This window comes from Halictus rubicundus, chromosome 1 (assembly GCF_050948215.1).
Source record: "Halictus rubicundus isolate RS-2024b chromosome 1, iyHalRubi1_principal, whole genome shotgun sequence".
In the NCBI taxonomy this organism is placed as follows: domain Eukaryota; kingdom Metazoa; phylum Arthropoda; class Insecta; order Hymenoptera; family Halictidae; genus Halictus; species Halictus rubicundus.
Window position 1 is genome coordinate 4,569,506 of NC_135149.1, and position 25,015 is coordinate 4,594,520.

A 25,015-nucleotide genomic window follows, 5' to 3' on the forward strand; every position below is an offset into this window, starting at 1 on the left:
ATTCTCACGGTATTTTATGTCGTGCGACACGAAACAGCATAAGTTGAGATGACTGAACTGGCCTATTCCTACATCTCGTCTGTAATATTAGTTCCACAATATTAGTTCCGACCGATACGGTAGGATGTGACACAAAAATGGTAAGAGGGCTTTAGATGGCTCTAGAGCCCCGTGGACGTGAGACAAAAAAATACATTGGGTGATTGGTCTACTCCTGTACCTCGTCTGTGGCAATAGACCCTTAGACCATAATGATATGACAGGATATGAATCCTGTCATATCCTCTCTGATACATCCTATACCTCATCCAACCTCATCTGTGCTGAAACTGGCTGAAACCACAGACGAGGTATAAGACTTATACCACCACATTTATATTATAAAGAATAATCCTATTTGTATAAATAAATAATTAACATAACAATTTTAAATGTTATTGAAGTACTAGGAGTTTCTTAACAATCACCTTTAATTTTCTGCATTACAAAGAAGTACAGATTATGACGGCTTTTGACATGAAGGTTTCATGCTTTATTGTAAAATTTGGTAATAATGCCACGAAAGGATCATTGCATGTGTTAATCTGAGATTCAATGTGTTAACATATTTTGAGAGTTTTGAAATCCAGTATCTTTATTAACTATTACTTGTTGTAGTTTGTATGACTTTTTTAATTCAAGGAAAACCGAATTAAAATTTGAACGGCGTAAACAATGTCACGCTTGACGTTCCCGAATGTAAACATAACCTACATGTAATTTTTAACTGGGAAATACACAACAAAAGTACTGAAACGAAATTGCCTTGTTCATTGTATGCAAGCCAACAAAATGTATAAGAAGAACTGGAAGAATTTGCGAGAAATTGATGATGCGTTTGAACTCGAACCGGAAATTGTTCGCAGAACACAATGTTCTGGCAGAGTTAATTTTTTGCACTTGGCATTCGATTGCCATGTGGAGTATCTTATTGCGATAGATGCAGCAGGATACTTGTACCATATCGACTTAAATAATACTCCTTCTTATCAAAAGTTAGGTAATACTGGACAAGCAACACTAGTGGCATTTAATCCTGTTAATAAATTTGAGATATTAGTTGGCCTTATTACGGCCGACATCAAAATTCTAAGGGTAAACGCAAACGTTGCACAGTTTTGTTTATTGATCGCTCACAAATTACCACCTACACATATTTCCTTTTTCAAACAATATTGTTTAACTTGTTCGCGCAAAGAAGTTATAATTTGGTGCCTACGTTCTTGTAGCAAGGTTCAACAATTAAGAGTCAATACAAAGAACGTTATAATAAGGAAAGCAAGCTTCTCGAGCTTAGGACACATTGTTGTGTTATATGACAATGACACTCTACAGGCATGGAATTTTAATGAATTGGAAAATGATGTTAAAATCGACGGAAAAACATTTGGTATTAGAAATATAAAAAACTTCATTTTCACACAAAATGGGAGAGCAATGATCATGGCTGGTGCTCAAAATAAGATGATTATTCTGAGCACAGGCGACTGGAATTTACTCAAGACTTTACTGTTGCCGGATAATATTGTTGGCATAAAGCAAATGGCGTTTATACCATCACCTTTGGATGGTGGAGCGAATAATGTACTGGCATGCATCTCGTCGAATTGCACTCTTCATTTTTTCGATCTGACTCGATCTTGTATTGTCCACGCTTTGCAGTCTAAGAAGCCTATAAAAAAAATTGCAGTCTCTGCAGATGGCAGATATATAGCGATAATAGAACTAGAAGGGCACTTAAAATTAACGATGACCGAGAAACTATACTCGGAAAAATGTAAGCCTATGAAAATGCTTAGAGAATCATGTAGACCAGTAGCGCATAATGTACCGGATCACTTGCAATGTATCAGGCAGCTCATGAAACAAGAATTGCGTCTAGAAAGACTGATACCAATTTTGAAAGAATTCGGCGAATATCCCGAAAAGTATCGACTGCTAATATGGTCGACTATTTTAAAATTACCGGGCAATAGGAGCGCATATTGTACTTTGGCTAACGAAGCTGCAAACGTACATTTTTCACCGGAGTCTCTAAAAAGTTATTCATTAGCAAGCAGAAGCAAACAGATACTGTTGACCACAACAATGAATTGCTTGATGCAATGGTCCACTTTACTGTCACAGTGCTCATTTTTACCCAAACTTGTATTTCCATTTCTTATGGTTTCCCAGGTGAGGAAGCTTATTTCTGCGATGAAACAAATGATATATGTATATTTAACATTCCAACTTGTTTATTGTTCTTGCAGAAGGATCCCCTTCTTGGATTCGAACTCATTGTCAGTATATTACTAAATTATTGCCAAAAATGGTTTGAATACCACCCTCTGCCACCTTTGAATGTGTTAGGCATAATAGAAAATATCCTTCTACAAGCTGATCCAGCTTTGTTAAATATATTTTGCGAGAGAGGAGTAACGTCCAGCGAATACGCGTGGCCACTTTTAATGACTGCGATGAGCGAAGTTTTGTCTGGTCCCGAGTGGTTGATTTTATGGGATCATTTGATATCTTATAAAAAACCATCGCTTCTTCTGATGAGCGTTGTCGCATACAGCATTTGTTCACGAGACATTATAATTTCCTCGTTACACACCCCAGAACACTTTAAGCGATACTATACCAGTCAAGGCCACATCAGCGCGAAAGAGATAATCAAACTCGCTCAAAGACTCGATAAAAACATACCGTTAAGAGCACATCCTAGTCGTTATCTCCGGTAAGAACAATTAATCGCCGTTATAAATATCATGTAAAGACTGCTGGTTTCTTTTACAGAAATGAATTAATCACATTATTTCCGAACGGACCATATTTACCATTCATGTTACACGAGTTTCCAAAATTCTTGACTGATGAAATGTCTGTACTAGAGTTGGAAAAAATTAAGGAAAAAGAACGAATTGCACAGGAACATAATCGTAAAACTGCAGAAATCGCGGAACAGAAAAGACTGAAACAAGAAACGAATGCATTTATGGAACAAATCAATCGAGCAAGGCTTAACGGTGAGTTATTATAACAACTATTGGTTATCATTTCGAAAACCTAAAATGACTACAATTTTTAGAGGTGGAAAGATGCATCAAAGAACAGTTCTCTGATGAGGATTGGAGATTCGGAAATATAGCGCACGTGCATAAATCAGAAATACAATATAACATTCCAGAATTGGAGATAGCAGCAATCTCAAGCGACGAGGACATTTTAGATTCCAAAAGTAACAAATCAAAACATTATAAACGACTGCAACAGGATGTAGACAAATTGGAATACGAAGTATACAGCCTTTTAAACTCTTTGAGATCGCAAAAATCAAAATTAGAAGATACTTGACGTTTTCTGTGTTGCAATGTGAAAAGCATCATCAGGTAGTAACATCTGAAGTGGAATGAAATATGAATGTATAAACGACGTCAATCTGTATAAATTTATTGTGAAATCTTACTACGATATTTATGATTTGTAAATACTACATAAAGTGTCTTTGTACAAGAGATTAAGAAAGTCTCACATTTTCCTATAAATGTATACAAAAATATTTGTCTCTGTATTTATAATTGCCTTGTCGCAGCAATAAGAATAATGTGTACAATGTATGATTTTTAAATTCTAGATTGTGCTTCTCACATTACCTAAAGGGAGACTATTCATACTGAATGAACGAATGAACCGGCGCTTTGAGTTTCTCTCTTCCCTTTAATCCAATTAACTCAATTATTGCTAAACATTCTACCACTTTGGTTTCTGCTGATTCTAGCAATTCTATAGCAGCAGCCATAGTACCTGAAATCACATTGTTGAATTATAATGAACAGTAAAATAAATATTTGTATACTCGGTTTTTCTATATAGTGCTCCGAACAATAGTCTGCTCACCTCCTGTTGCTAGCAGGTCATCCACAATCAACACACGTGCTCCTTTGTGTATATTATCCACTTGTATCTCAATCGTTGCCTGTACAAAGAAAATTTGTACACAATGCTGTGAGCAGTGTTAAGAATAAAGAGGTCCAAATTCAATTTATGTTCTGACCTCTCCATATTCAAGGGTGTAACTCTTCTCTATAACATTTCCTGGAAGTTTGCCCTTTTTTCGAATTGGTAAGAAAGGTTTACCTAATTCCAGGGAAATCATAGGGCCAAAGAGAAAACCCCTGGAATCCAAACCTACGACCATATCAACTTCGAGAAACAAAATATGTTCCACTATCAAGTCTTTCATTGCTCTCAATGCTACCACATTGTAGAACACGCCAAATATGTCTCTGAAAATAATATTTGAGTAAATCTTATAAACTTCCTGAACAACATTGATTTAACACTAGGTTTACGCAGCACTATAAGTGACTATTTTACATTACTTTAAATAACAAGAATGTATCTATCCAACTTTTTAGCCATTTCTTTCATAATATATACCCAACGAAATAAATTTGTTGAATAATTCCTCATGGATGCAGCTTCACAATCTGAATAATCGTAAACTAAAAATATTAAAACGCGTCCCGTAAACCTAGTGTTAAAAACTATCGTCAAGAGAATTAAACAGATTACTAACCGAAATTCAACACCTGGTTTAGGGAAATCAGGATAAGATCGAATTGCGTTTCGCAGCACTTCGAGCTTTTGGCCCTTATCCATCCTGGGTATCGAAGTCATTAGAGCTTAATTAGCGATAATGGTTGTCCTATTTGCTACAGAGGAGGAACTAATTTGAAGCAATTTTGTATGACAAACTGTTGAAATTATATTAAATAAGAAAGAACGTGTCAGTTAGGGACGATAAACGGAAGCAATATTTACGCACGCAATTCAAGTTTTGATTCCGAAAATCACGTGTAAACATCGCGATACAATCGGCATCTCGCGTCAAGAATGGTAATCCACTAGATAACTGAAGGTTAGCTCACTCAGATAACCTGCGATTAGATGATGGATAATTATTTATATTACTGAATATATCTAGTCAAATATGTACAATAGATCAACCTAATTAATAGAAACTAATCTATGAATTTACCAAATATTTTGGCTACTTAAATTAGGCGTACCCCTTGTGTAGGCAACCGATTATCCAAGTAATAATTTACTAAATGTATTTTAATCATTTATTATATATTCTTCTAACACTACCAAACCGCTCTAAATATTCATTTTTTAGATACCGTTAAAATTATTTTTATATTTTGCACACACAAATACTGATTGAAAAACTAAGTATTAATAAATAAAAGAACAATATAACATACGGGGAAAATAAAACTCGATGGTCCACGTATTCAAGCTTGTAACAACCAGCACTATGTATTTTACATCGAAGTTGTTAGCTATTTTTATCTGCTGCGATTTTTAGGAAACTATGTACACGAATAATTCTAGTATTAATAGTATAGTACAATAAGGAGTATTTATTAGAGAGGGTGTAACAAAGGAGAACGTTAATTAAAATATGTACAGCTTTACGATCTTCGTATATAGTAGGATTTAGGCACGAAACGCATTTACTTAAAATGTAAAAATATATAAGCCAGGTTTCTTAATACGTTAGTAACGGGTTTCTAACTTTATACAATAACTAAAACATTATAAATATACAACTCCTTCGCTAACGATTGGCCGAAGTGTACTTTTTATTGTTAATAGCGGACGCATACCTGGCACCTCGGATTATTTAACAAATATACTTTAATAATAAAACCAACGCATTGTCTTCTCTTTCCTAAAGATATTACAACGGCAGTGTGGAAAGTGGGCACTTCATACATTAACAGATTACCATAAACAATCTACCTGTCTCTTCTATCAACTTCTCGCAAAATAATTCCGCGTAGAACGCATCTAAATTCAGTCACGTTCTCCTTTATACTAGAATTCACTGATACTTCTACATGGAATTATCGGCTCTGTGACTAGTAGCTCATGGGGACGGTCCCTCGCAATATAATCAGATACACCATCATTCACTCCTACCGAGACTATTGTCTCGTCTCGAGAACTTTAAATAATCAACAAATATAGGCTGTATTATTTACAAAGCTGTCATTGTCTTGATCAAACGTCAACCACCATGGTTCAAAAGATAAGGCCATCGTACAACAAAATTCCTACAGTTCATCTGACGAATAAAAACCTGTTGATCGACACCGATCAGACTTTCGTTGTGGCCAGCAGTTTGATATAATGCGCTTTATGAGTGATCTCGAACTCCTGGGCAGGTAGGAAGCATTGCGTCTGTATTCTGGGATGTCTCACCCTCTTGACAACGCTTCTTGCGAGCAGCACCAGCGCTACCAGAAGGGCGCAGCCAGCCCCGATGATCACCAGTACAATGATCTCGGTGTTCTGCTTGAATCCTTGCACTTCGACGCAATGAAGCCGGTCCCGATCCATGAAGTTCCCGATAACATCTTCCACGTTCACCTCATCGAGACTGGCGCAAACCTTATAGCGACCGGGCAGTAAAACCTCTAGGGTCACGAACGTTAAGCTGCAGTTCAGCTTCTGCTTGCGAACCGCGGACTCCGCGTCGAAAACGACGATAGACAATTCGCATTCGGGCAGATTGAACTGTTTCGGTGTAGACAGGCTGACGTCCACGTGAAGGAACCCCTGATCCGACACGTTCACGTGGACTCCGGTGATCCTGGTGTCCGTGGACTCTGTGGCAGGTGTTTCTTGGTCCTTTTGCAGCCCGCGTTTCGTTTCCTCGAGCGTCAGCACGTCGCTGCAGCCGAGGCCCAAAGACATCTCGTCGTAGCTTCCTGACACGAGGATCACCACGCAGTAGCGGTACTTATGACCCGTCTGCAGGTTCAAGGAAGCCGGGATAGCCACCGGCAGCGAGCAGGGGTCTCTCATCATCCGGGAGTCGCAGTGAAGCGAACTCGAAACGGTCTGGACCTCGCTGTCGCCTATGGTCTCGTAGACAATCAAGGTATCGCAGGTGTAACGCTCCGCGCATATCTCCACATGCCACAGAAGATTCACGCCGGCCGATTTGTCGTAGTGGAACTCCTTCAGCGTTAATTGAGTAGCGGTGGGAGGCTGCCTGGTAGTGATGGACGGCGTTGGTTCGCCGCACAGCAAGCTACCAGGAGATACCTGCGTCAGGACACCGTTCTCCAAAGCCGGAGGTGTGGCGCAAACCGCGGAGGATTTGTCCTCCTCGTTTAAACTGGAATTGCTCAACCAGTTGGCGAATTCGAGGAGCGTACAGTCGCAGTTTAGGGGATTGTCGGCTAGCGAGAGCTTCTTCAATCGTAGCTTCGATGTAGGCACGTCGCTGGCCACCATCGTGATGTCGTTGTCGTCCAGGCGAAGATCTTGCAGGCTCTTCAGCGGCACTACTAAGTCCGCGGTCAACGATCTGAGGAAGTTGTGGGTCAGGTCCAGTGTCGTCAATTTCTCCAGGTGAGCCAGAGAGGCGCTCGACACCGCGACGATGCGATTGTTCGCCAGATCGAGTCTGGTTAGGGTGGACAGGTACTTGAAAGAGTCATCTTCCAGCACGTCGATCTAAAAATAAGAATAGCAATTTTAATATCGGTATAACGAAGTAACGACGAATAGGTATAATGTACATTAGTATATACAGAATAGTTTCTAGAATACCTGATTGTGGCTCAGGCTGAGATATGTCAGGTTTCTCAAGCCTATCAGTGCTCCTTGCGTGATGTTTATCAGCTCGTTTTCCGATACGGTCAAGGTCCGCAATCGCGGCATTTTGGGCAGAAGGTTTGGACCCATCGGACCTAGCAACAGGTTGTTCGACAAGTCGAGTTCCTCCAGCATCATCAGACCCCTGAAAGCTGACAACGCCGAGACACTTAAGCGGTTGCCTCTCATCCTCAAGGATCGCAACGAGGGCAACGCGACGAAAGCTTGCGGAGATAGTTGAGACAGCAGATTGTCGCACAGATCCAAGTACGTCAGGTTCGACATCCCCTGGGATAAAGTATATCGTAGGTAGGTTCAAACATGACCAGGTAGTTTCAAACATTTAACGAGAACATCAAAAACTGTGAGCGGTACTTTTTTGTCGCTGCAATTGTACGCTAACACGCTTTGTTAATAAAACTATGCGAAAACAACGGATTACCTTGAACGAGTCGGCTTCTAGGGTCTTCAGCTTGTTCTGAGATAGATCCAGCCGTTCCAGGCCGACCAGGTGCGACAAGGCGACCGTGGGCACGGTGTCTAAGAGATTGTTGGGCAGCCCAAGGGCCTGGAGAGGTCTTGTTAACGCTGTGAACGCGTTCTCGTGGACGCGTCTCAGTTCTCCCGTGGAAACTACCAAACCATGAAGAGCGACGCCTTCGAGGAAGCGTGCTGGTAGCAAGGAGATGCCCGACACGGTCACATCGAGAAGCGAAATGGTTCCCGGGCGACTGGATCTAAGGTGTTTGCTGATGGTCTGCAACGAACAAAGTTTCGATCAGTCCATGCAACTTCGATCGTCGAGATACTAAGTCCTATATAATAATAATAATAATAATAATAATAATTAAAAATAAGTTTATTATAGATATATAGATATATATGTATACAAAAATCAATAATGAATGTTAGCCGACGTGACGGGCACGTCGTTTATTTGTTTATTTGTTTATTTGTTTCCTAGGCATTTTTGAACAGAAGCATCTCGGTGCGACGCATTTGTTTTTTTTTTCTTATAATGATTCACTCTCAGTTCGAATCCGGCAGCACACGGGAGAACACTGATAAAATAAAGTATTTGAATTTTATTCACGAGTATACCTGCTTCCCAAAACCAACAGGTTATGGGCCCAGGCACATAATTAAGGTGTACGTGTTAGTGTAGAGTGACGACAAAAAAAAAAAAAAAATTGATATAAAAAAAAAATATAAAAAGAAAAAGTGAAAGTGCAAGTATTAACTGTAAGTGTTAAAACTCAGTGCGAAAATGTGTGAAGAGGCGAAAAAGGCAAAACGTAACATTAAGCCGTTTAACGGTGAAAAATATAGTATCTGGAAATATCGAATTCGTTCATTAATAGCAGAAGAAGACGCATTAAAAGTCTTAGACGAGGAAGCTCCCACTGATCCAAAGGCATTAAGTAATTGGAAAAGATGCGAAAGGATTGCCAAAGGAATTATCATTGAATACTTGTCTGATTCAATGCTCAGTTTTTCAACAGAAGCTGATACGGCAAAACAAGTCATACATAAACTGGATTCGATTTATAACCGAAAAAGCCTGGCGACTCAATTGGCGATTGAGAAGAAACTTCTAACGTTCAAATTTAAAGAAACTACACCGCTGTCAAAACACCTGATCTGTTTTGACGAAATGGTAGTTGAATTAGAAGCAGCAGGGGCAACATTAAGTGAAATGAGCAAAATCGCAAGACTTTTACTTACATTACCGAATTCATACGATGCACTTGTAACTGCGATTCAGACTCATGCGGACGAAGACCTGACACTCGGGTTTGTGAAAATAAAATTACTTGATTATGAAGTGAAATTGCAAAATGAACAAAGTGAAACGAGTGCGAAAGTTCTGCAAACAGAGACAATTATAAATAGTGAGAAGAAGAATAAGAAAAATAGAGGATTTAAATTAAATTTTAAAAAGAAGCAAAACTACGGCTTCAGAAATAAAAAATTTAATAAAAACAATAAAATGCAGTGCGATCATTGTGGGAGACGCAATCACGAAAAGAAGGATTGCTATTTCTTCAAAAGAAATCAAGCTGCAACGGAATATCATCAACGAACACTGCATACAGTTCAAATGCAGAATGAGGGTGAACGATTTGCATTTATGACTGCAGATCAAGCTGATGACGAACAGATTAATGATCCAAAAAAAATCAGTTTTATAATCGATTCGGGAGCAACGGATCATGTGGTCAAAGACATCGAGGTGTTTAAGACACTGTCTACATTGGACAAGCCAATAAAAATATCGGTTGCAAAGAAAGGAGAAGCTATCAGCGCAACAAAGATCGGGACCATCGATGTGACAACAAATCTTGGTGCAACGGGTGTCCTAGAGAATGTGCTGTATGCACCAGAAGCGACGACCAACCTTTTGTCGGTGCGCCGAATCCAGCAGAGCGGGATGACAATCATTTTTGGTGAATCTGGAGGCGTCATGGTAAAAAAGGGTGGTAAGACTATCCTAACCGGTAAGTCAATAAATAATTTAATATGCGTAAATTTCACGATAAATAAAAATATGTGTAACAAAACATATGCAAATAACATCGTAACTTTAAACGCATATAAATTGTGGCATGAACGTCTAGGTCACATCGAACAATCTAAGTTCATCAAAATGAAGCAGCATAATTTATTTGAAGACAAAAATTTAATTGAGTCAATAAGTCCTACAAAAGATTTGTGTGAAGCTTGTGTATTAGGAAAACAAGCACGACTGCCTTTCTCAAAGGAAAGGGACAGGAGTCATATTACGAGACCTTTGTTCATCATACACTCTGATGTATGCGGTCCAATTAAGCCTCCGACTATTGACAATAAAAATTATTTTGTTACATTTATCGATGAGTTTACCCACTATACGACAGTTTATCTCATTACATATAAGTCTGACGTATTTAAAATGTTTCAAGACTTTGTCGCTAAAAGTGAAACCCACTTTAATTTAAAAATCGCAAATTTAAATTGTGATAATGGGAATGAGTATTTGTCAAATGAATTCAAAGCATTTTGTGTACAAAAGGGTATCCAATATAATTTAACAGTTCCATACACGCCACAGCAAAATTCCATAGCGGAGCGAATGAATAGAACACTGTTAGAAAAAGCTCGCGCTATGATTCACGGAGCTGAACTCAAAAAGGAATTTTGGGGTGAAGCTATTCTAACGGCTAATTATCTAGTTAATATAACCCCAAGTAAAGCCATTATAGAAAACAAAACTCCTTTTGAACTTTGGCACAATAGAAAACCAAAATTAAATCGTTTGAAAGTTTTCGGTAGCACCGTGTATATTCATGACAAAAATAGACAAAGTAAATTCGATAAAAAGTCTATTAAAGGGATTTTAGTTGGCTATGGAAAGAATGGATACAAAGTATTAAACGTGGAAACAAATCAATTTATTATAGCACGTGATGTGGTTGTTGACGAGATTAATTTTAAAAACTCGAGACCAACTTATGTACACAGAAATAATGACTTTGAAGACAATAACCTTCAAACAGAACGTTTTAAAACTGATGAAATAAAAATCAGTGAGAATCAAGAAAGCGAAGCAAACGATTCTAGTAAAAAGATCGAAGCTCGTAATGATTCTCATGAAGGTGAGTTGCGACGAAGTACAAGAATAAAGAATAAACCTCAAATAAATTATAATGAGGAATATGATTATCATATTTGTGCACTGTCGACAACTTCTGACATTCCTAGCTCGTATAATGAGATAAAATATCGTAGTGATAAATGCGAGTGGGAGAAAGCTATAAATAATGAACTTAGATCGTTGTCACAAAATAACACATGGACTTTGATTCCACGTCCTAATAATAAAAACATAGTTGATTGCAAATGGGTGTTTAATATAAAAATGGATAAAAATGGAAATTCATGTATATATAAAGCTAGACTTGTTGCAAAAGGTTTTAGTCAACAATATCTACAAGACTATAATGAAACCTTTGCACCAGTTGCACGAATAACAACCTTTAGAATGATCATTGCGTTTGCAAATCAACATAATTTATTGGTCCATCAGATGGACGTAAAAACCGCATTTTTAAACGGTTTATTGAAAGAGGAGATTTACATTCGTGTGCCGGATGGGATTTCAGCGCCTGAAGGACATGTATGTAAATTAAATAAAGCATTATACGGTCTGAAACAGTCTGCAAGATGCTGGTTTGAACTTTTCGAAGTTACACTGAAAAAGCATGGTTTCCAAAACTCCTTATCAGATCGCTGTCTATATCTTTTAAATAACAATCATATTTATAAGAATATCTATGTACTCTTGTATGTAGATGATGTTCTGATAGTAACGTATGATAGAAATACGATGCAAAATTTCAAAGAATACTTAAAGAAACAATTTTCTATGACAGATATGAACGAGATAAAGTTATTCTTGGGAATAAATGTCATACGAAAAGAAAATACAATCTCATTAGATCAAAATGTCTATTTAGAAAATATTTTGCGTAAATACAATATGATTGATTGTAAAAGTTTAGATACTCCTTTGCCTCCGAAAGTAGATTTAAATGCTCTGAATGCTGACGAGTATTAAGATGCACCATGCAGAAATGTTATAGGCTGTTTAATGTATGCTATGCTATGCACACGGCCTGATTTATGCTTTGCAGTAAATCTGCTCAGCAGATATCAAAATAAAAATAACAAAGAGCTATGGCAAAACTTAAAGAAAATTTTAAAATATATAAAAGGATCGTTAAAACTTCGTTTAGTTTACAAACGAAATGATAATTATGAAAATTTATTAAATGGTTATGTAGATTCTGATTGGGCAGGTAACGAAATAGACCGGAAAAGTACAACTGGCTATATCTTTAAAATGTTTGACTGTAATACAATCTGTTGGAATACGAAAAGGCAAAATTCAGTTGCAACTTCCTCGACAGAAGCCGAATACATGGCATTATATGAAGCAACTAAAGAAGCTTGTTGGCTTAGATCTCTTTTGAAGAGCATAGAGATAAATATTAAAGAGCCGATAATTATCTTCGAAGATAATAATGGTTGCATTGCTATCGCAAGTAATCCAACAGATCATAAACGAACAAAACATATAGATGTAAAATATCATTTTACACGTGAAAAAGTGGAACAAAAGGTAATAACACTTAAATATATTCCCACAGATAAACAGTTAGCTGACTCATTCACAAAACCATCACCGAAAGTGCGGTTTTTGTACATCCGCAAGCAGATGGAACTAGTGGAACATGAATAAAAAAGGGGGAAACAAAACTATTAAAATTAAATTCATGTAAAACTACAATTTCCAAATGTTTTAAATTTTTTTTTATTTTCATCTGTAATCGTCAGTATAGTGGTCTGATTGGGTTTTTCTGGGTTTTCCCCAATCCAGTGCAACAAATGTTGGACCATTTATGTACCACCCAGTATTAAAGCATTATTAAATAAATGAAGTGTTCTCTCTTGCGTTAATTGTTAACGAATTAATTTTTGAGTGGGAGTATAGATATATAGATATATATGTATACAAAAATCAATAATGAATGTTAGCCGACGTGACGGGCACGTCGTTTATTTGTTTATTTGTTTATTTGTTTCCTAGGCATTTTTGAACAGAAGCATCTCGGTGCGACGCATTTGTTTTTTTTTTTCTTATAATGATTCACTCTCAGTTCGAATCCGGCAGCACACGGGAGAACACTGATAAAATAAAGTATTTGAATTTTATTCACGAGTATACCTGCTTCCCAAAACCAACATTTATCGTCTAGGTAACTAGAAAAAGATTTTTCTAGGCATTAACCCTCGCCAATGCTGGCTCGCGGTATCAACGGATCGTCTAGGTTTCTCCGCTAATTCCGAGATTAATTAGTCATACCGGATTGCATAACGGGGATCATTTGATTCGTGGAGGTATCGCAAGGCAGGATATTCGTCGGAGTAATTGATAACGGGACATTCAACGCAAAGCAGCCAGCGTGTACGGGAGAGGAGAAAAACGGGCTCCGCACAATGGTCTCTCGGATAATACGAACGACTTGTATTTCATCGGCGGTCTATACGCCCACGCTCGCCTGGCGGGTGGCTAAAAAAACGCTGACATCGATAGCGTGGCAAAATAATCATAATCTAAGACAAAACGCGCGACCAAACTTATTCGCGAGCGCACGATCTACAACATTAGTCGATATTACTTTTAATAAGGGAGGGTACTCAAACTTGCGCCTGATTACGATCAGCTTCTCATAGGTAGACTGCGGATTTTATGCGCTTATGGCAAAGATGAATAGGTGCAATTTAACGCAGTGGACCGATGGAAAGAATTTAAGAATATCAATGCATTACTCTTAGTATATTGAAATCATTGTCCATTCTTGCGATGGATAGAAACAATATTTATTTTTGCATACAGATCCACAGTCTAGTTATCAGGAGTTAGAGGAAGCAGAGACGATGGGTCCGGAACAAGCGTTTGTCCTCGTTTCTCGATACACCCTGTACAATCCAGACGTGGTCGTTAATTTCATTTAAAGGAGCCCACGTGAGTCACCCGTGTGCATACATATACATTCAGGATGAAGTGTACCACGCGTGAAAATTACCTGCAGCGTGGTTCTATCGCCGGTGCATCGTAGCGTGTGTGGAACGTCGCAGGAACACTCGACGCCCGCTTTTGTAATATTTGGACACTCCCAAACGGTGTCGGGCGAAGGCGAAGGCGAAGGCGAAGACGAAGGCAGAGGCGCGTGGGACGAGTCTTTAACATTCTCCTCGGCCGGGCTTTTTACAACGTTTGACGAATTATTCACCGGTGCCTCTTCAACATCGTCTGGGATCAGCGTGAGCATCGGGACGCTCGTCGTCGTCCCGTCGATCGTCCTCTCGTCTTCCGTCGGATCCTTTGTCGCGTCCGTGCACGACGCCAGCGTTATCAACACCAAGACCAGCGAACATCGTGGCGTCCACAGCATCCTGTTGAATTCCAATATTTAGTAATTTTAAGTATAAAGATTTTCATCTACTAACGAAGATACATATTCAAGTTACATTAACTAATTTTAATGAAACTTCTGTGATGGGCAGTTCTTATAAAAATTTCCGACGTATGTTTTTTTTTATCGACCATTGTCCGCACTGAAGAGGTGAAAACAGCCCCCAAAGTTGAGGATCGGGGCCATATTTTATTGAATAACTTGGAAACTATTAGAGCTAGAAGAATGGTTTTAATGGCAAGGTTATCTAATTTTTTTTTTTTTTTAAAGAATTGATCTGCAAAAATAGATTTCAAATGTCACTATTTGTTTAAACAATATCTTAAAAATTGAAATTTATTTTGCAATTTTCCTTACTAATTGTTAATCGATGTTTATACAAACTCGTATCTGTGATCTACGAATAAAAATATGGGATACGTGTTTTTTTGTCATTGAACAATAATTAATAAAGACATAATAAATTCCCATCTCGCGTGAACGCAAGTATTCGGGCTTGTATTGTAGATGAAAACATGATCAAACACGAATAAACTTCTGAACAGTACCGCATTAGATGTCGTTACTTGTTTTTTCAATGGTTAGAGAAGTTGCCCTACATAGTGAAATTTGCAAAACGCTTATGCATAGTTTCAGCCATTGTAGCAATACTCGAAAGCTATGAACTGAAGATTGTCCCGTTCAGTCCTGTCACCTTGTCACCACCGATCCCGATAACCCAACTTCCGGTCCTTCGACCACCTCAAAATTCACCCGTCCATGGCCCCATAGAAGCAATTTCCCTTAACACATTACCTACCGGCGATTATCAGCAATACTCTTCTACAAATCGGTTTTCCGTAGCTAATTTATTAGTTCCTCGATCGGTTCTTCAATAGTTCCAACAGTTTCGTCAACCACGAGGACAAGAGATAATCAGTGAACAGAAAATAATTCCCTTCTTGATGGAACAAAATCATCGCAAAGCCGGTAGTTAAAGTGTTAAGAGAGAGAGAGATTGCCCGAAACCGATGTCAAATAATTATTACAACGAGTTATGGCTGATCACGAGGAACGACTTGGACAAATTGCTGATGCTCGATCGGAAGATACAAGCCCGGGAACGAACGGAGAGTCGGGAAGACGGTTTGAACATGCTGCTTCCCACGTATTTGAGGTACACGATTTATACTTCACGCCTGCGATCGATGGCCACGAGTTAGAAGAATCGATCCGGCCCCGTAGGTATCGGAATCTGGTGAAGAGACTGATAGTCTGTCACGATCAAATGGTGCAAACGCAGAAACGGGACTTGATCAAACGAGTTCTGGACTGCGCGGTCGGTCGGATGCTCGACTACAAGAAACGGATAGTCGATCTGAATCACTCGAACTACCAGTACGTAAAACAAATCATTTTGTTCTGAAGTGAAGTTTGTTTTCAAATGAAGTTCTTCACGAAAAGAACGTAGATTTTATTGGCGAGGGATCTTCTTCTTACGATAACCGAATGTGAAACCTGTTTAGGTGGCCGGACGATTTCATGAAGCAGCTGAAATACACCCCGGACGATGTAGAGATCGCAGTATCGGCGAGTGGAAAAGATTTGGTTCAGCAGCGCAGAAAACGCTTGGCGGAGATGATCGAGAACGCTTACAAATGCAAGTGGTGCACGGTGGGAAGTTTCACAGAAATCATGGCCAAAAGTAATGTTCTCAAAAAGCTACAGGAGACTCTCTGTTGACAGTCCCATATGCGACCTCTGGTCGGTTAATCTAAATCATCCACTCTGTGTAAGCTTAAAATGAAATAAGATTTATGTTTACATAAACTCTAGATGTAATATAGTAAATCATATCATACAATAATTGTTAATTGTCTTATGTCGAAGTCCACTATTACTGTAGAAAACTGAGAATCGACAACGATTGTGTTGATCGGTAGAGCGAGACCGGATTAAAAGGAGTATACTGTACTGGCAATATTACTTCAAAAATTGTATATTATAGAACGAGCAACTTCGAGATCGCTTGTCTCCGAATAAATTGTGCAATAAAATTGGTACTCATAAAAAATCGTGATTTAATAATTTCTAAATGAAATGCAATAAGGTGCAGTGGGGTAAATCCGTACACGGGGCAAATCCGCACTTGGCCCATATTCATTCGAATATACGTTGCATTGTACCCATTGTAAGGTAGAAATCACAATTGCATGAACTGGGTTTGTGGAAACTGCAACAAAGGATAAAAAAAAATACAATATGAATGCGAGAGATGTCTTGACTAATAATTCGCTAATTCCTACATCCTCGACGATAATTCCGATTTTGCCCCATACTATAAGGAAATAAGATTCAATAATTTTTAAACAGGTAGGTGCAGTTTTGCCCCAGTTCCGGGGAAGTCCGCCGTAGCAGCACTGTTTTTAAGAAAATCATAAGTTTCAGAAGATATTTTTAATCCAAATTAATGCAACTTAAAGAATAAACCACGCGCTAAATAAAAACACTAAGATTATTAGGTTTTAGTGGAATAGATAGAAAATACATCAGTTTAAAGTAAACTTTACAATTTCTGAGTCGGTTTTACCCCACTCCACCTTACATAAATCTTTCCAATAAAGAAGACATTTTGTTCACTTTTGGCCAAGATTTCGGCGAAACTTGCCACTGTGAGGTTGACGTTCATAGAGATATTTCGAGCTGACTGGGTTTCTTGTAGTGCCCGAGAAGGAGGAGGAAGAGCAGACGTCGGTAGCCGAGATCGAGAGTGACGGAATATCGGAAGAAACCGTGTCGAGAGGCCGCAGACGTAGGGTCAAGGAAGAGAGCACGATGACGGTGGTGCCGTCGATCCTCCAGATTTCACCGGAAGAGAGTGCAGCCCGGGAAGCTCGTCGCGCAGCAGAGGAGACCAAGAGGAGAGCGATCTTGCGCATACAGACCCACGAGAGGGCGAGGATCGCGAGAATCGCTGCAACCGAGCGTCGGCATTCTTTTAACGCGATTAACATTCGATCTATTAACATTTTCACGCGTTCCTTTCGATTAACGTTACAGACGAGCGAATGAGCGTGTACAGAAGAAAGTTAGAGCTCGGCGAGGTCGTTCCAAAGAAGTTTCCCAGGGAAACGTTCGAGAGAGCAGCTAAAACGATACAGGGGGCTTGGGGTAGATACTTGAAGAGGAAGAAACAGAATAAAAGGATGAACCGATTGGAAGAACTAATAGGGATGTCGATACCCAGCTGGAAGTGTAACCATGTCCTGGCGAAGGATAGAGAAAACTTTCAGAAGAAGCTGGACCAGATACCGGTGTACGCTAAACGCGTCGAAGATACGACACAGGATCATCGGACGAAAGTAATAAATAATTGTCGTGCAAATTAATACATAGGAATTGATAACGAAGCTCGTTCAATTCTCTCAAGCTGTGGAAGATCAGAGGTCCAGGCCTGATGGAGGACATCACGGAGGAGATTCGCGAGTGGTTCATCATCTGGTACAACGAATTAGGTCATTTCGACGCGTATCCTGCGGCCAACGTAGGCGGTACCGTACTTGTTATCACCGAAGAGACCATGACTCCTCAAGAATTCCTAGCCCAGAAGACGAAGAAGCCCGAGGAAAAAGAAAAGGAGAAACCCAAGAAAAAGAAGAGAAAGCAAGTGCCGTTGATACAGAAGACTACAGCGTTCACTCGTTTGGACACGGCGAATCAAGACTTCATCGCAGATTGGAGCTTCCGCGACGAGTCGGATGATCCTCGGCAGAAGATTTACGAGGATCTAATCAAGAACAAGCTGTGCCACGAGCTGCAGTTGGAGATGAGGAAAATAGTCGACGAGTTGATGAGGCTCGAGCTGAAGAGATTGAACCGAGCGTTGAAAAAAGACTGTAAAGCCGACGGCAGGGAGGCTGAGATACCTAAATCGAAGGGTGAGCTAATTCAATTGCCTACGCTCGAAATGAACGAGCCTAATGTCTCGTTAAGACAATCGTATCAGCGAACAGTACAACAGATTCCGCGACAGAATAATCTGGCATGAGCCGATAATTAAGAAGTAATTACCCCCGCTGACTAACGCGATCACCGTGCTGGTTTCGTAGCAGCTATCGTAGGCGTGGCAGATAACAAGCGAACCTCGTTGTCTAATTGTAAGAAATAATTAAATCGCGTTCCATTTTACAAGCAGGGAAGAGGGGTGTGAAATGGAAGAAGAAAAAGAAAGACAAGGGGAGCCAATTCAGCGTGGAAGAGAGCTTCAACGAGCTGGTTCAAGCGGACATCATTGCAAACTATCCGACGACTGCTTTGAAAGATTGGGCAGGCGATCTGTCCTATCAGAATTACGAAGCAGCGAGAGAGTTTCGAGAATACAGGCACCGAATAGGCGAGATCAGGCAGGTGCTGATGGAGAATTGCATTCTTCCGTTAAGCTCCAAAGAGATCCACGAAGTTGCGCCGTTGGTGCGATCGGTTTGCATCTGCGGGCTGCCCCGACACGGGAAGTCGTTCTTGGTGAACGCGATTTGTTCCGAGGTTCGCATGTCTTTACATTCTTTATATTCTTAATACCTTTATATGTCCGCTTCGGACGAAGGCGTTTCGAAATTGTTGAAACGTTCCATTTCCGACCGGCGCAGGTCGGAGCATTGTTGATTAACATGACGCCGACCGTGCTGGTGGACAAGTACACAGGGAGGAAGAACGAGCGGAAGTTGATGGACATGATCTCGAAAGTCGCTCGCGAGCTCGCTCCCTCCGTGATCTTCATCGACAATGCCGAGAAGGCTTGGGCGAAGAAAGTGCCCGCGGAGGAGAGGTTCATGAAACCGAAACGATTCGCGAAGTACTATTTGAAGTTCGTGAAGAGCATCAAACAGGGCGATCAGGTATTCAACGAAGAATACCATAAGCCGAGCTATCGGTTGCACTATGCAGGCGATTGATCCCGACAGGGAACGATTTAATGGGATATTTTGATTTTCAAGGCCGTTTTTGCACGAATTTTTCGGAATCTTTTTCAGAAAAACTATTGAACCCTTTGCATTGAGGTTTTGCACACACATTCATTGGTTTTTGAAGTACACGTGTGGTTTTTTCAACGAAAAATAATCAAAAGTTCATGCGTCATATATTTTGTTTTTCTGCTGCTAAATCCTTACAATATTTTACAAAGGGGTTATGATAATGACCCCTTATAATATGTAAGCAATAATGAAAGTAAGCATCGAGAAACATGCTGGTTGCGAACGTATTAAGGGGCGAGTCTCGAGTAATTTTCCACGTATCGATAATTAATTCGTCTCGATGAAAGCACGTCGATTCCTTTGATTCGGTTGTCCGCGAGGAAAGCGGCCGGGTGTTGCAACCGATCGGCGTTGCATTGCCTCTCTCCTAAAGTGGCGAGGAATGTTAAAGTTGGTGATCTGGTAGCGCGCCCACTTTATGAAATTCTCGATATTCCTGTTTTGACTCTTTCTCCGATATGAATGAACCACCTGAATAAGCAGCCGGGTCTGGGTGCCCCCACCTCGGGGGCCAGCCTCTTTCTCATTCCCAAACGATCGTTCGTGCCTGGTCATCAATGAAACACCTCCTACCAAACGGCCGGGGCACGTAGGTGGTAGCGAGTTAACGTAGGATTTAGAGTGTCAATGATTCCGGACGAATACGGGCGACCATTGGCGTAGAGATTCCAACGTAACAATTAATATTCATGGTTGTTTGGCAATTGTCGTTGAGAGCTCAGGATGTGGCACGGTCTGCGATTGGTCTCAAATATTAAGGACGGCCTTTGCGCATAGAGAGACACACAGAGAGAAGGCACCCGCATTTTCCTTCTTGATCTCAGCAATGTCTCAGATCCGAGCTTTAACCCTTCGCGATCCGTAGCGTTTTCTCTCTTTTATTTCAGAACTTGCTTTAACATCATATAATTCAATTGTACTCCCATATGTACCTTTGCTAGTCTGTGTAAAATGGCTGAGAAATACTACAATTGTTATTATGTATATTTATATCATGAAATTGTGGCATTATGAAAGGGTTAGGAGACAAAGGGCTGCTTCCAATATTTTTACAACGCCCGAGCTCTCTGTAACTCCCGAGCTCTTAACGATACATTGAATCGGTACGCTATAGGATATCGCCGTCAACGCCGATCGAAAGGCTCGATCGTCGGTGAAACGCGTCCAATAAGAGCCCTCCACGTGATACTTTACAGATCCTATTTCTCACGACCTCCTCGGAGCCATATAAAGCAGCAAGACCCTTCGTCAGGGTCCACGACAAGTTCATAATGATTCCTCTCACGGACTACAACACGCTGTACATGTTTTACAAAGATCTGCTGATGAGGTACCACGGCGTCGATCGCGGGATCGACGTCTCCTGCCTGGCCAAGATGTCCGTGGGTATTCCGCTGGACTTCATAAAACAATCGGTGGAGAACGTGCTGAACGTACGCCGTAGGATCACCCTCAGGTTCAACCCACTGAACCCGCAAGAAATCATCGATGAGCTGATGAAGTACCAGCCGCCCGCGAAGAAGGCGTTGAACCAGTTCGCGAAATTCGAGTTGCGGACCCCGCTCGGGAGGAAGAGAGCAAGACTGTTGATGGCCGAGAAGGCGGAACGCGAGAGAGCCAAGCAGAAGAAGACCAAGAAATGATTCGTAGAACCGTATCTCGGCCGGTTTTTCACCGGGACAGACCGTTCCCGAAGGTTTTCTGTGCCCGCGAGAACCGTTCACCGAAAGCGAGGGAACGGCCACGACGGAAAAACTTGTCGGCGAAAACGTGGGACGTGAACGCATTCGGAGGCAAGGCTGCGCTTTTCAACCGAGGGGAAAATGTTGAAAGCGTGTCGCGCGTTTCCTCGCGTCACCTGTTTGCCAACCGAGAAAAATCGGAACAGAAATTCGAAGGGATCAAGATCGAGCGGGAACCGGCGCGTCGTCGAAGACGGCGACCTTACTTGCGAAGGGAGATAGAGAGGGAGAGAGACGTCCGTGGAAGAAGCGCGGTCATCGATTGAGCGATTCCTTCTTCCTTTCGTGTCGCGATTCGCCAACGTCCGCGTCCGGACGTGAAACTGGTTTTCGTCTTCGTAGGAGGCTAAAAACAGTCCTCGAAAAAAGCGAAGCCAGACGCAGCAAGGAACAACGGTGAAAAAACTTAACACGCTCAGATAGATCCTGGCCGAATACTCGAGTCCGAACTCGCTTCAACTCGAGTGTCCCCCAAACACTCTGTAAAATTTTTCGAAAACGATCTAACAAGCGGTAACCGTGGTACGCGAATAAAACCGAGAATGAAACTATGAATGGCTAACATGGTGAATTCATTAAGAAGCTACGGGCAGCGTTGTGGGTGCTTCGATCTAGGTGAGACAACCCACTAGAATGACGCGCTTCTTACGCACGTTCCACTTATTGTTAGCGTCGCGTTGTGTTTTCAACTGTACGCGCTAGCTGGACAAAACATAAAATTTATGTATTTTCTCATTGTGCAAATTCCCATTTTCATCTCCGACTTTATGAATTTTAAAACGAGGAAAACATTTCTGTCCTCAAGATGTACGGTTTTATTATGCACAAACACATAGAGGTCCGTAAATCTACCCGTAAGTACACGATTAAGAATGACTGTTTATTAAATTTTGTCTCTTGACAGTCCCCGCCGGTAAAAAATGAATCAAAATTTTATGATAATTGTAAAAGTATTGTCTAGCTAGCTGGGATATCTGTTAGAACCGAACATGCGATCTTAAAAAATTTACTATATAAGTAGACTGCGGATCTTTACACAAAATAACAATTTTTAAGCATCAATTGCAGTCTTCAGAAGCTAGGTACAAATTGAGAGTTAATTAAAATGATTAGAGGTTGACTATTAGCAGGCCTGGTCCACTAAAACGACGTAGGAGCAGTTTGATCACACGACGGAGGTTTGAAATCGCTAGAAAGGAGCAGGACAGCATTGGTCTGTTGCGGAGGTGTATCCGGGCACACACGTACCTACGGCAATGTGTGTCCCTGCGGTCCGGGTGTTTGCGGCCCCTGCGGCTTCTCTTCACGCTCGGCACACGCACACGCGGTATGTTGTAGCACTGACGCAGGCGCGGCGGCGGGCATTCACGCATCCAACCCACGTTGGTTGCGCGCGGGCAACGCTCGTGAGGGCCAATCGCTCGCTCGCCAAACCGAGAGAGCTGTCACTCGGCCATAGGCGCGGACGCTTGAACTTTTCGGTTCGGTTTAGACGAGAGTAGGCGGCCCGGAGCGTGAACCAACAAACAGAGACGTCGACACCGATGCGAGCAACGTGTTCGCCGATTGCATCTTCCGGTTTGCTTGGGATCCGCGTTTGCCGGGTGCGACAAGTTTCAACGCGTTATTCCTTCGCGTCGCGCTCGTTCGATTACGATGAAGCTTTGATCAGGATAGTTACCCGTTGTACACGCAACGAAGAACGACCGTACGACGACGTGGGACTAGCTGATACTGTGCACGAGGCACGCGGTGGGCACTCGTGCCGAGAAAACGTCGCCTCCGCCGTGTCCACGCGGTGGGGACTCCGCCGGTGCGTCCGTCTCTCTGTGTCTCTCGGTTTCCACATAGCATAGCCATGTATGGAACACGGGACGACGTTCTCTCTCCCGGCCCTTACGCCCACTTGAACCGCGCTGCCATGCCGCTCGCTCTTGCTCCCGCTACCAGCCGTTTCGTTCTCATGCTCATAGTCCCGGAGAGCAGGTATCGTCGCTGCGACGCGACGTCACCGTTACAGGTTGCCCGACGGTGGCTCCCGACGACATTGCCACCCGTCAACCCTGCTGTCTCTCCTGGACACAGACTCCCCGGGATTCCTCGAGTCGATCCTGGACCGGTCCCAATGCGCTCGTTTCGAATCTAGCGCGCCCCATCAGAAAAACACCGCTGACAACGCGAGACTCGCAATGTGTTAGCGTTATACGAATTTCATTCAGTTAACGATACGTTTACGATACGGACGGTGACTTCTTTGCCATTTTTCAGAGAAAACCTTTCCTTAACGCGTTCAGTTCTTCATTACTTTGTTTCGGTACCAGAAAGAAAGACTTGGATTTCTTCCTGTGCCTCAATAGCAATAATATCCAGTCTTGCAAAGCTTGATGAAAGGAAATACGGGATTCCGTGTCCTGGAACGTTCAATTAAAAATATTTGTTAAGCCTGGTACGTTGAAAGGCTTGCTATTTCTTGTAAAAAAAAAAATACACTTTATTTCCCACTCTTTGTTACTCCGCATAAACGTTTCACAAGCGGTCTCTGGACGTGGTCGGGGCCCCGTTCCTATACACAAGGGCGTTCTGGAAGAAGGAGAAAGGATGAGGGAGACAGAGACGCCACTCTGAAGGCCTTCGGGATCTTCATGAAACGCTTTTTGATACTGGAAATCGGTCTGTCGTCGTTACGAAATCACGTAAAACCGGGCCTTTACGCCCACGCAGGTACCGCTTGGCGTAGCCATGACGAAAGAAAGTTAAACTTCTTTAACGAGCTGAATGTTTACTACGAGTCCAGGGGAAAAGTAGGACTGAACGACGGTACGTGCTGATAATACCTGTCTCATTTCGCGGTGATTTATTGTTCGAAAAAAGAAGCTCGAACAAAAAAGCTCGCGTTAATTGAGACGGGTCGTAATAACTTCGTAAGCTGAAACGAGAGAGGGAGACAGCTCATTAGTTGGGTGAACAAACAAGAAACGAACAAAAAAGTAGACGCACGACCAATTCCTTTTTATCGATAGAAACTTATTTTCGTTCTTAACACTTCACCTACCGGAAGCCTATTAATAGGACTTTTAATAACTGAATTGTACATAAAAGGAGCTCAATAATTTTCTTTTAAACAATAACTTCCGAAGAAGTTGTTCTATTATATTGATTCTAAAAGTTTTAATTAACTGTTTTTATTCTACTTTTATTTAAAAAATTTTCATCTAAATCTGTTGAATTATTGATAAAATTGCTGTCGCTTTTAAGCAATTTATTGAGAAATTCTCAACTGTTGATCTTTGGTTTTGAAGACTATCAGAAAATTTCCGGTAAGTATAGTGTTATTATGTTTAATAGGTTGAAAATAATGCACCTACTCATTTACGGCATAAATGCATCAAATCTGCTATTTATCGATAACTGTCTGTTGATATTGCTGGTACGTGTATATTGCAATAATGTGCACGTCGAGGCAAGCACGTGGTCTCTTGATGCATTTTTTTTCTATCTCTGTGCTCCAACAATCTCCCCGTTTTCCGCGACTACCGGAAGT

At 41.1% G+C, this 25,015-nt stretch overlaps 4 protein-coding genes across 4 annotated transcripts; 2 read left to right on the plus strand and 2 right to left on the minus strand.

The window, feature by feature from the left end:
• The first annotated feature begins 311 nt into the window (after positions 1 to 311).
• LOC143353222 (TBC1 domain family member 31) lies at positions 312 to 3,380 on the plus strand. Its single transcript, XM_076786386.1, has 4 exons — positions 312 to 2,214; positions 2,292 to 2,761; positions 2,821 to 3,050; positions 3,113 to 3,380. Exons 1-4 carry the CDS (start codon positions 817 to 819, stop codon positions 3,376 to 3,378), a joined length of 2,364 nt encoding a protein of 787 aa, XP_076642501.1. The 5' UTR covers positions 312 to 816; the 3' UTR covers positions 3,379 to 3,380.
• Positions 3,381 to 3,460: 80 nt separating this feature from the next.
• Aprt (adenine phosphoribosyltransferase) lies at positions 3,461 to 4,940 on the minus strand. The gene is made up of 4 exons (XM_076786398.1): positions 4,604 to 4,940; positions 4,079 to 4,310; positions 3,922 to 4,000; positions 3,461 to 3,828 (listed from the first exon to the last, which is right to left on the minus strand). The coding sequence occupies exons 1-4, from the start codon at positions 4,702 to 4,704 to the stop codon at positions 3,689 to 3,691; spliced, it is 552 nt and encodes a 183-aa protein (XP_076642513.1). The 5' UTR covers positions 4,705 to 4,940; the 3' UTR covers positions 3,461 to 3,688.
• Positions 4,941 to 5,432: 492 nt separating this feature from the next.
• Positions 5,433 to 23,197, minus strand: Lrt (Leucine-rich tendon-specific protein). Its single transcript, XM_076786408.1, has 5 exons — positions 22,723 to 23,197; positions 14,331 to 14,700; positions 8,144 to 8,458; positions 7,657 to 7,989; positions 5,433 to 7,560 (listed from the first exon to the last, which is right to left on the minus strand). Exons 1-5 carry the CDS (start codon positions 22,845 to 22,847, stop codon positions 6,193 to 6,195), a joined length of 2,511 nt encoding a protein of 836 aa, XP_076642523.1. The 5' UTR covers positions 22,848 to 23,197; the 3' UTR covers positions 5,433 to 6,192.
• LOC143353249 (dynein regulatory complex protein 11) lies at positions 15,731 to 21,375 on the plus strand. The gene is made up of 9 exons (XM_076786420.1): positions 15,731 to 15,876; positions 15,945 to 16,097; positions 16,226 to 16,359; positions 17,422 to 17,685; positions 17,760 to 18,061; positions 18,130 to 18,637; positions 18,895 to 19,241; positions 19,346 to 19,594; positions 20,929 to 21,375. Exons 1-9 carry the CDS (start codon positions 15,731 to 15,733, stop codon positions 21,373 to 21,375), a joined length of 2,550 nt encoding a protein of 849 aa, XP_076642535.1.
• Positions 23,198 to 25,015: the final 1,818 nt, after the last annotated feature.

Excerpts from the sequence above, each read along its gene's own strand:
- LOC143353222 (XM_076786386.1), top strand. The coding sequence starts at position 817 with ATGCAAGCCAACAAAATGTATAAGAAGAACTGGAAGAATTTGCGAGAA. Across the intron at positions 2,762-2,820 it reads CATCCTAGTCGTTATCTCCG|AAATGAATTAATCACATTAT; the intron begins GTAAGAACAATT and ends TTTCTTTTACAG. Across the intron at positions 3,051-3,112 it reads CAATCGAGCAAGGCTTAACG|AGGTGGAAAGATGCATCAAA; the intron begins GTGAGTTATTAT and ends TACAATTTTTAG.
- Aprt (XM_076786398.1), bottom strand. The coding sequence starts at position 4,704 with ATGACTTCGATACCCAGGATGGATAAGGGCCAAAAGCTCGAAGTGCTG. Across the intron at positions 4,311-4,603 it reads AAACCAGGTGTTGAATTTCG|AGACATATTTGGCGTGTTCT; the intron begins GTTAGTAATCTG and ends TATTATTTTCAG. Across the intron at positions 4,001-4,078 it reads ACACCCTTGAATATGGAGAG|GCAACGATTGAGATACAAGT; the intron begins GTCAGAACATAA and ends TTCTTTGTACAG.
- LOC143353249 (XM_076786420.1), top strand. The coding sequence starts at position 15,731 with ATGTCAAATAATTATTACAACGAGTTATGGCTGATCACGAGGAACGAC. Across the intron at positions 15,877-15,944 it reads CTGCTTCCCACGTATTTGAG|GTATCGGAATCTGGTGAAGA; the intron begins GTACACGATTTA and ends CCGGCCCCGTAG. Across the intron at positions 16,098-16,225 it reads CTGAATCACTCGAACTACCA|GTGGCCGGACGATTTCATGA; the intron begins GTACGTAAAACA and ends AAACCTGTTTAG.
- Lrt (XM_076786408.1), bottom strand. The coding sequence starts at position 22,847 with ATGCGTGAATGCCCGCCGCCGCGCCTGCGTCAGTGCTACAACATACCG. Across the intron at positions 14,701-22,722 it reads AGGGACACACATTGCCGTAG|GATGCTGTGGACGCCACGAT; the intron begins GTACGTGTGTGC and ends GGAATTCAACAG. Across the intron at positions 7,561-7,656 it reads TCAGCCTGAGCCACAATCAG|ATCGACGTGCTGGAAGATGA; the intron begins GTATTCTAGAAA and ends TCTTATTTTTAG.